At 46.1% G+C, this 11,153-nt stretch overlaps 1 protein-coding gene across 1 annotated transcript; it reads right to left on the bottom strand.

Moving 5' to 3' along the window:
- Window positions 1–5,397: 5,397 nt before the first annotated feature.
- Window positions 5,398–6,861, bottom strand: LOC121047365 (chitinase-3-like protein 1). Its single transcript, XM_040502542.2, has one exon. It carries the CDS (start codon window positions 6,859–6,861, stop codon window positions 5,398–5,400), a length of 1,464 nt encoding a protein of 487 aa, XP_040358476.2.
- Between the last annotated feature and the right edge of the window lie 4,292 nt (window positions 6,862–11,153).

The raw sequence follows: 11,153 nt of genomic DNA, 5'->3' as shown, positions 1-11,153 counted from the left end.
CGCTAGCCTTATTTAAGAAAAAAAAAAAAAAAAACAGTCTGGTGGTGTTTCCTAGCTACATCGACAGTTGTTAAGCGCATTAAATGGCGCAACATTGACTGCTATTTCCTGAGGTGTGTTTATGAACAAAACCACACGCAGATGCAAATAGCACCCGCCACTAACGTGCGTGCCCCTGAACAGCATCACGGCTCAAAAAGGGCCTAAGTAACCTTTGATTTGTTGCTCAAAGGAGATTCAATGAACCCGTCATGATATTCTACAATATTCCCTCCTAAACACTACAAATGAACTTTGCGGCAAAATCATGAGACAAGCCGGTGTCCCTTCGAATGGAGAACTTCTGGTTGTTCTGGCGGTGTGATGCGTCAACGAGGGAACAAGGCGACGGTGGCAGTATAGGCTTTGTACCTGCGTGTACGGATTGCCTCCGCGCTTCCACCGCGTTCGTCCAGTCTGTGGATAAAGTTATAGCGGAACCAGAGGTGGCTTGCTCAAGTTTGTGCATTCGCCGAACGGCCGATGAGATTGGTCTATTCGGGGTGTTTCGCTTTTTTCTTTTTTTACAGCGAAGCTGTTTATGGTTAGTGTTCCGTAGATTTTTTCGTGTGCATGACCAAAAACTCTAGGCTTGCACCGCACCCTCGTGCCGTACGTGCCGGCGTCTGCAGCAGTATCTGTTCTAAGGCAAAAGCCTAAAACAAGTGGCATCTTGCATTCACGTTTGTTAATGCTTTATTTTGGTTATTTACTTCGAATCTTTTATACAGGGAAGGCCTGCGCGTGCGGCTCGTGGAACACAATTTCTTGCACTCTCCTTGAAGCCTGTGTCAACGTTACTGGAGCTTGCTCCAGTAACGTTGGCCTGGATTGCAGTTCCCTTTCTTCAATTTCGCCTCCCTTCTCTCGTCTAGATAGGGAAGCAGCGTATAGTCCGGACTCCCGATGAGCAATGCGCCTACGAAGAGCAACGGTGGGAACGGCAACGGGAGTGTCAGCGGTGGCGGCGGGCGTACCTTTCGTCATGATGACCACCGGTCAAGGAATCAAATCTGTTCGTACCTTTGCTCAAAATTCCGTGTCACGTCTGTGTCGTGCGCTTCACTTCAGCTTCGCTCGTCATCACCCTCCACAGAGTTGAATGGCCCTCAATACTTTCATCTCGATAAAACTGGTCATGAGGTTAACTTTTGGTGTTTATCGATCTTTACCGAAAACACGAAATCCTAGGCACAATTAGTAGATTATCGCACTCGCGTGTGTGTTATTGTTTTCAAGACACCAAGTCGTAAATTCTGGCGAGAAATGACTTTGGCGTCCTTAAGCTCAAAGCGGGAATTTTATCGTCGTTCATAGAAGGACCCAGCGATGGGTGAGATACAATGCTGCATTTTTGCCCAAAAATACGCGCGCGATGAAGTTCTCAAGAGGTTTCCGCTGCAAATTGTGTATTTTTGATCAGACGTTTTGTTGCTCTATATACGCTAGTTTTTTCACACCTCGATATACAGGGTGTTCTTTTTTTTAGCTGCACCAAATTTTCAAGAAAAGGGAACGTGAGATACAGTAATTTAAGACCTGGGGAAGTGTTAATGATGGCCATGGCGGCCTCTAGAAAAATGGTGAAATTAGGCAATTAGTTAGCTCATTATATAGAATGTTTTAACTAACTTTTTAAATTTTTCACTTGAGAGCACACAATGCATTTAGAGAATTGAAGCTCAACCTCAATATGATCTAGCCTTGCCATCAATTTTTAATTAAAGATTTGTAGTAGGTGCTACGGGGTAAAGAAATTCCACTTTGATGCACGGCGTCAAACCGAAACTAAGCGAGAAAGAGCGCCGGTAAAGTTTTTTGCTCCGCCCTTTCGGGCATGCGATTTGTTATTATCGCGGCCGGCTCCACTTGCTTAGGCGAAGCTGGCTGTGATAACGACGATCCACGGGGGCCGGAAGGGCGGAGCGATTACTTTACCGGCGCTCTTTCTCGTTTAGTTTCGGTTTGACGCCGTGTACCAAAGTGACATTTCTGGACCTCGTAACACCTACTACAAATGTTTTAACCAAACTTTGCTGGCAGGGCTAGACCATATTGAGGTGGAGCTTCAATTCTCTAAATACATTATGTGCCCTCAAGTAAAAAATTAAGAATTTAGTTAAAACATTTTAGTTAATGAGCTAACTAATTACCTAATTTCACCTTTCATCTAGAGGCCGCCATGGACATTAACACTTCCCCAGAGCTTAAATTACTCCATCTCACGTCCCCTGTTTTTGAAAATTTGGTGCAGCTAAAAAAAGAGACACCCTGTATTTCTGCTTATAATAATAATATTTTGGCCTTTACAAATAGCTTCACGAGCCGTCACTTCCCGAGTCACAGACACTAAAGCATGTGTTGGGTGTCTGCTCAAAGAGCAAAAGGTTAGTCAGCTCCAATGAGCGTCTGGTGTTTCTGCTGTACATGAGAAATGTTCCCAGTGACTGCTAGCCCGGGGTCTTTAACGTGCATCACCGAGTATGGTGAGGCGCAACCGCTCGACGGTACGATGCTCATCCAGGTCGAAACAAGCGGGGGCGGGGTCGAACACGGTGTGTGGAAGCGTATTTGTTTACAAAATCTCGTAAATTATGATTCGTCCCGCCGAGAAAGGTCACCAGTCACCGCGGACATTGTGTCTGTATCTGACATAGCACTTGAGTTACATTAAAACTAAGTGAAGTGAGAAGGTCGCACTGGTAAGCTTTTTTCAGTCTCACTCAAAATCCGTCACTGTCGTGAAATCTCGGTGTTTCATTTCAAAAGACGCGGCTGGCGGTATCTGCGCTTTCCCTGACTCGAAGCACGCATGGCGTCAACACCGAGTCTAGCTCCAGCGATACACACAAGACAAAGAAGAGCTTGAGGACAACCACGCCCACGACAGATATGATTCGTCGACCAAGCAAAAACATGCGGTGACACGTTGGCACACATCACATGCGTGCGGGAAGGACGCAAATCATTCCCCATCGCTGGACATGCGAGCACGCTGAACCAAAAAGGCCGCAACAGCAACGCCCACGCGGACCTGATATATGCGACCAAGGTTAAATTGCGTGCAAGCTTCATCTCCGAGCTAGCATGGCACAAGTCGATAAGTGCATTTACGATGAACAGTGTGCGGCACGCAGGCCAGTGTACCCCTCCGCGTGTGAATTTCTGATGTCCTGTCTACATATAGGGCCTGCATAATTCACGGGCTCATCACAACTCTACGTTTGGTCGGAGGGGCGTTGGGGTGTACGAGTTCAGCCGATATTGGGCAGAGGCAATTCAATCCCTTTAGTTTTGTCGAATTCTCTTGTATTTATTGCTTTATTTTAATTTGAACCCCATAAATAACTTCAATAAACCACTTTTTTTTGTTGTTTTTTTTGGTTTGGCAGAATTAAGTTAGAGGGCGGGACTCTATATAACCAACTTTCAAAGTTTGGTTCTAACCTTTCACACCTCTTCCTCGGATATCTTCGCAAATACATTGTTTTTTGTAAATTCTCCGACATACATTAAAATTACCCAATTTTATTGACCATCCGTAATGGCTAAAATTACGCCCGGCGCTTATATAGAAAAATTATTTCCTTTTTTAAATTATTTTGATTACAACGCAATTCTTGAGTTGTATTATTATAAGGACACTGGGATTAACCAATAAGAAAATGCGAATATAAAGTAAACATTTTGGGAGAATCTCGGACAATTGTCATTTTATTTGCATTGACCCGCACTGCAGCAATCATTAATGCCGACACAATTTTGGTCATTAAGTTTCTAGGAATTAAGTTTTGGGGTTATGCGCGCATTTCGTAAGACTAGAACTGCGCCTTATTTTAGTATATCTTGGGCACGAGGTGATAGCTAACGTCTCGTGACTCAGCTCCAGCCTACAAAAACTAGAATGGCTATAATATAAAAAAATAACAGCAGATAACACAGAAAAAAAGCATGTGACCACACTGTGAGATAATAAAAAAATATATATAGTGGTCTTTGAGAGCGATTTTTAATTCATGCGCCGCAGGTGTGACAAGAAATGAACTCTTCAATATGGTAAATAATAATTCACTACAGGTTTCTGACAGAGTAGTTTTGTAAACATAATCGTAATGAACACTGAGGGAGTAAGCGGAGATGCAATAATGTTTATATAATCCTATGCGTCGTACGACAGGGTGTACTGTTGCAGTGCGAGGGGTTAAAGGACTTTCGTCGGTTAAATCGATGGGGTTCCACAGCGATCATATTTATATCTAAACTACACCTTCTATTGGTCACATTTGTGCGACCCAGTATCGTTTCAATGTGAATAAAATAAATGAAGTACAATTGTACCGCGAAACCCTATACTACCACCAAGGACTCGGGAATTTAAATTGAAGGAAAAGAAAAATGATTGTCCGCCTCCAACCATCCAACTCTGAAACCCGAGAATCCTCTTGCGGAGAGATTCAAGTTGGCATTCAGTCAATTTGTTTCAGACGGTAAAATTATATATATAATGAAAAGCTTTGAAAATACGTTTATTTGCTTGGACGAATACTACGTCGATCTATCGCGACTCGTAAGAAAGGAAATAATATTTTAGCATAAATTCAGCTTAAAGAGTAAGCATCATATTCCATCTCCCGAGTAGGAGGATATAAAAATAAACACGATTAACTTTGAGAATTCAGGAGAAATACTACAACAGACAAAAAACACCCGAGACTCTAAAACGACGTTTTTTTCGCCGCTCAGCGTCGTGTTAAGTTTCGCATATGTCATAGCGAATGAAACATTGGACGACACAAAAGAGAACTGAAAATTAAAGTGAAAGACGGCGAAAGTCGAGATGACTGTCGGTAGTTCTCCGGGCTAAATTTGGAAGGCTTTTTCCCCACAGTAAAATGAAACCCGCCTAGCATAAAAAAAAAAAGAAAAACACTCCTGGTGTTTTAACAAATCGGCATCCCCTAGGAGAAAGGTATACATATAAAAAAGATACCTGCAAATGTTACAATACGTGCAAATAAGTAAAGTGATAAACTTCATCGAATGGAGTCGTTGTCAGAAGAAAATAAAGTGCACACCAGCAGATTTCGGTTGGCACGTCGGTGTCACCAAACGGAGTAAATTTGAACGTAAAGACGGAAATTAAGTTTTAAACAAATGCCAAAAAATGTGCGTTATGCGTTTCATGAAACAAGGTAGTCGTTCATTCGTGTCTCTCAGTTATTTCCGGCGCCATACTATGCCACAACACACACTTCAATAAGGTATAAACATAGTACTGATACATCGTCTCAAAGAATCGGCGATCGCATCGCGATGAATGTCGCAACTACGGTAAGAATCAACTCCATATCAACGCAGTCAGAGAATGTACCTGGACTTCGTGGTCGTAAAGGGCAGAATTCTCCTACCTATCACCTTAGAGAAGACGGCCCTGGTGAGCGGGTAAGGCCCTTCCCCACAAAAGCCGGAAAAATCGTCCCACGAAGGGTCCCAGACACCGATGCACTTGGCTGACCCCGTAACCAGTCCCAGCTGAGTGATGAGCTCTCGAAGAGAGGACCTGTTCTGAAACACTACCCACTGGTTGACCCTGGTGCCGATGACGCCGTAGTTGACCCTTCGCGCCCGATCCCAGCGCTCGCCACACACTTCATCGTAAGACAATAGCCCGGGCTGATCCGTGCTGACTCCGGGCTCTCCAGGACCCCGGGTTGGAGCGCCGATTTCTGACTGGGCTGACTCTTCGAGCGTGAAGGACAGCGCGTGTACGGGAAGCAGGTAGCACAGCTTGAAGCGGCCGTCACGCATTTGTCCGTGCACGTTCTCCAAGGTTCGCATGAAAAGACCAGCGTACGTACCGACCGTCGAGTCTCGAAGGGGCACGAACGTGGAATCGTAAGCGACACCGTGAACCTCCGTGGGATCGACGAGGATGGTATAATCGTCCAGGATACGAGCAAGTTCCAAGATGTTAAACCTTTCTCCGAGGAGAGCATCGAGAGGCACTACGAGTCCCGTGGTGAGGTTGGCACGGAGAAGTATCCTCCGTAGATTTCGCATCATATCCACCACCTTGTCCTTCTGGTCAAGGAAGGGAAACCTCCAGTAGAGCACCATGCCGTCAAAGCGGAAGAGTCGTATCCAGTCTGTGACCGCCTGAGCGAACTGCTGCCTTGCATCTATGCTGTCGGCGATGTGGGAAAAGCCCTCGTAGTCCCTGTCCTCTCCACCGAGCCCAATGTAGATCCGCAAGTGGGGATTTCTTTCCTTCATGGAGGCGAACGTGGCCAGAGAACCCTCACCTATGTCCACGTCGTAGTACTTGGACGTAACTTTCAGCTCTTTCGAGATGCCTGCGCAGCAGTAGACAACGTGCGTGCACAGGTGGTATGGGAACGTCCACGCTTTGTAGCGGATGCCGTTGCGCATACGCCCGGAGCCTGCCGCGTGGAACATGCAGACGCTCTTGCGCCGACCCATGTAATCCCGTGCAGGGAGGAGCGGGAAGTCGCGGATGAATTGAGGCCTCGTTGTCGTCGTGTCCATCGGTTGCCATTCGTAGTCAGGGTCCGAGCGGTCGGGAATTTCTCGATACTGCCAGTAAATGTGAAACCGATTGGAAGATAGTAGAGGCCGCGAAGCGCTGACTGGATTGATCTTCCACGGCCGAGTTGGCTCCAACTTCGGCGGTGAGCTGGGCCTCAGTGATACGTGGTGTGCGCTTGGAGGATCCTCATCGTCATCAGTCTGAAACAAGACGCTATCGTGGTAGGTGGTGTTGCGCATGATGTACACCTGGAGCGCTAAGGCGACGGAGAACATGACTACGAGGGCTACAGCAACGCAGAAGACAGTCGTGCAATGACACACAGAAATTGGCAACGCATTCAGGAGGATGCGCGCTTCCGGGTAGCGTTCTAGGAGAGGCAGCAGTGGTCCAGGCAGAAACGGAGAAGGCTCCCAATCGGCTGGCTCTTGGACCCTGGGTTCGCTAAGGCTGGTCCAGCGGCTTCCGCACGCTTTACACAAGGATTCTCCGCCAAAAGAGTGGTCCTGATACTCATTGATGGCGAGGTCCCTTGCCGCGTTTTCAACAGCCATAAACGCTGTACGTTCGAGAACAGGCTATGCAACTCAATATCCAGAAGTGCTTGCCGGTGACTTCTTTTTTGTCGTCTTTCGAGCTTAAAACAAAAAGATTTCTGAACACTTCGTCTTTTACAATTTCTTGTATTCGCACACTGGGCGCGGTTCCTACTTGACTGTCGCAGCTGCATCACGCGCTTAGTGAGTTGTTTTGGCAACCTGAACTGGATGATATGGTCTGTAGTACAATAAAGATTTTACATACAACAACAGTCCAGTCTTTGGTATAAACAGTGCAGTGGAGCATGCCAGCCACTTCGGCATGCGAGGCAAGCGTAAACAAAAGGTCAAAAAGCGCGAACAAACGGGGACAATAATGAAACATGAACGACAGGACAGGCGCTTCCCTGTCAACTGGTTTTTATTATCACCATCGGCACCTATATATATATATATATATAAAACTGAGAAGAAAAAAACCCTTAGTGAAAAACAGCAACAACGGACGGTTTAATCTTCGACGTTTCGGCCGGAGTAGTTCTCTTCAGCTCCGTGAAGAGAACGGCTGAGGTATACAACAGGCCTCTAATCCCCAGTTTCCTCTTCCTGGAGGAGGATGGCGCCGAGACCGGTTCTGGAAGCATCAGTGTGGACCTGGAGGCCGTATTTAGAGTCTTCTGAGAAGTGCTTCAAGACGGGAGGTCCACATTAATCAGATTTTAGTTCATGGAAAGCGTGTTCTTGTGAAGCACCCCATGTGAAGGCTTCTTTTTTCAGGAGCTTTCTAAGGGGGCTGCGATGGCACTATGGTTCTAAATGAACTTTCGGAAATAGGACGTCAGTCCCAAGAACGATTGAACTTCAGCCACAGCTCTAGGAACGGGGAATTGCGTTACGGCATCGACTTTCTGCGGATCAGGTGCAATACCTTTCTGGGATACAATATGTCCAAGGTAAGTCACTCTGATGGAAAAAAAATGGCACTTGTGCGGTTTGAACTTGAGATTTGCTGCCTCAAAACGCGCGAAAATATTTCCCAGTTGTCGAAGGTGCTCTTGGAACGTTGTGCTGTAAACAATGCAGTCGTCCATGTAGACCAGTGCGTTGAGATACTTTAGATCCCCGATAATGGCATCTACAGTTCCCTGACACGTTGCCGGTGCCCCTTTTAACCCGAACGGCATTCTCAGAAATTCATACAGCCCCCGCTGCGTAACATAAGCTGTCTTAGCGGTGTCGCCAGGTTCCACCTCTATTTGGTAGAATCCTGAAAGGAGGTCCAATGTTGAGAAATACATGCTCCCACTCAATGCCGCCAGAGCATCATCGATTCGTGGTAGTGGATAGACAACGTTTTCAGTTACAGCATTTAGCTCCCTGTAGTCCACACACATCCTTGTCGACTTGTCCATTTTTGAACTAGAACCAGTGGTGATGCCCAGGAGCTTTTGGAGGGCTGGATAATTTTTGCACTCATTCGGTCTTTTATCATAGACTTCACCAAACCTCTTTGAGCCGGTGAAATTCGCCTTGGGTATTGTGCAATTGGTTTTGCACCCCCAGTAGAAATGGAATGTTTCTCTATCGTACAAGATCCCAGGTGTGCAGTCTTGGTTGCAAAACTAGAATGATATTTCATCAACAGTTGTTTTACTGCCTCCAGCTCTTCGGAGTTCAGCGAAGCTCCCACGTTGAAGCTCAACTCATCAATTATTATCTGCTGCGTTTCGTTGCGGACTTTCGACACATCTTTCTGGTTCTCAAGATCAGAAACACTGGAACATTGCAGGACTGATTCCCATTCGATGGGAGACAAGTCAACCGATTCAACAGCTTCTACCTTTTCTGCTGATCCTAAACATGCCCTCGCATGTATTTTGGATGGCCTCAAGGAAAAGTTTGTAGCCAAAAGTTTGAAAGTTTTTGTTCCTGCATGGATGACTGTCGGTTGCAGTTCCAACAGGTACCGTTCAATAGCTGATTGAGAACCTGTTACGTATAAGACATCGCGACTTGTCTCGCCGTCGGGGACTTCCAGCACGACTTCGATGACTTTCCGGGAAAGAGGCGGTACTACTTGGGTGGTCGTTGCATAAACCTTGAGTGGTTTTTCGGCTTGGATCAAAAACGTGTTTGTACCCCAGTCGATAAATGCTTTTGATGAGCGTAGAAAGTCATCTCCAAGTAAGACTAAGTCTTTCTTTAAATGTGGGACAACCACAAAAGTCTGTCGGAATGACCTTGCGTCCACCGTAATGTCGACACTCAATTCTTCATTATTTTCAAGTGGCAGCCCATTTGCTCCCACAACTTTCAGGGAAGATTTTGAAGGTGTCATCTGAAGTCTCTGGCAAACAGCTTCATTCACAAGGCTTCTGGTGGAACCAGAATCCAAAACTGCACTTTGTTCAAGGGATCCCATAAAGACTGGGACCCGTTTGACGCCCGCAGAAGATTCACAGCTAACGCGCTGCACTTCTGATGTCTCCCCGCAGGCCCCGAAGACACCAGGTCGGAGTTTTCCAGGTCAGTCGGAACGTTAGGCTCCGCTTGAAATGCGCGCTGCCATTCAAAAAATTCTTGCGTGAGAGACTGGGGGCACCATGTAACAAAGTGGCCTTCCTGTTTGCAATATAGGCAAAGCTTGAGTACTTTCCGATGGGATCCTTGAGCCTTGGTCTGGGCTGCATTGTTCTGGCGACGGAATTACCTTTGGTAGGTCAGGCTTGGTCGTGGTTTGTCATTCTCACTGCTCGCTGCATCGTATTCCTGACGTTTTTCCCCAGGCTGCTGTTGCCGATCAAGTTTGACGAAACTGCACAGCTCATCGGCCCCTCCTTCGTGGAAGTTCGAAACTTTTAATGACTTCTCTTCGGGATTCTTGGCTTTTCCGCTTGCCCGATAAAACTTCATAAAAGAGTCGAGCAAGTCATCAAGCGATGTGAAGCTTTTATCGAAATACATCCGCTTTGCCTTGTCGTTCAGCGATTCAAGAAGCAATTCGCACTTCTCGGCTTCGCTTCCTGTGAAGACACATTCTTCTATCAGTTGCAGCTTCTGAATAGCGTACTCCATGCACGTTTCTGTGGAGGTCTGTCTTCGAGCAAACATTGCTCTTTGATTTTCCACAGGGCTTTCTTAATTGTAGTGCCGCCAAAACGCGGACTTCACGTCATTCCAAGTGCTCATCTTCTTGGAGTTAAGCTCGAAGCGCATCCAAGCAACATCTTTGGAAGGTAACTTTGATATAAGCAGCGGCAGTGCGATATCTTCCGGCAGCCCATAAATTTTCAGCCAAAATTCGACCTGATGGAACCAACCAATTACGTCAGTGGCAAGGAGGGGAGGTGCACTTACGGCCGCGGTGGATGGCTGAACTTGATGGTTGATGGTATCTCCTTTTTCTCCCAGCGTTCACGCGACACCGTCACACATGATTTTTTTTTTCTTCGTCCAAGCAAGCTGTAGCCCCGTTCGTAACAAGCATAATAAGCGTGGGCACCATTCCACCCATGGAATCGCCAGTCTGCCGAACGTCGGTAGGAAAAAAGGCGAGGTCTCCAGCTTTATGGCCGAGTGTATCAATAAATTGTATCTTGTATACTACAAAATCATGCTGAGAGCAAATGAGCCTAGCAACAGCGTGTGACGCAACTATTTATTCAATCTATACTTATCTCTTCAGCAGTGAGCACCTCCAGTCCCCACTTCTTCTTTCTGAGCTCAAACTAAAGTACAGTACTCACTTTTTCACACACAAAGAAGAAGCTTTTTGGGTCTTGTCGCTTGGTTCAGTAAAACAGCTCGCTTTTTAAACACTTGAAACTTCCTGTAAATAGAAGGTCTCTATTCAACTGGTAGAACTTGGGATTGCAAACTGTGTTTGTAAAAGCTACAGAAACAAAAGAAGTCACTTGAGTGGTATATTACTGAAAAAAAAATGTTTATGCGAATACATAAAAGAATAAAACATCGAGTACGGGGATGGAAACAGGACTACTTTGAAGATAAAAGAAGGGCTGTTTTCG

The sequence above is a fragment of the Ixodes scapularis genome, unplaced genomic scaffold (genome assembly GCF_016920785.2).
Source record: "Ixodes scapularis isolate PalLabHiFi unplaced genomic scaffold, ASM1692078v2 PGA_scaffold5__190_contigs__length_132052651, whole genome shotgun sequence".
In the NCBI taxonomy this organism is placed as follows: domain Eukaryota; kingdom Metazoa; phylum Arthropoda; class Arachnida; order Ixodida; family Ixodidae; genus Ixodes; species Ixodes scapularis.
Note: the sequence above shows the minus strand (reverse complement) of the source record. Positions and strands in the feature narration are given on the sequence as shown.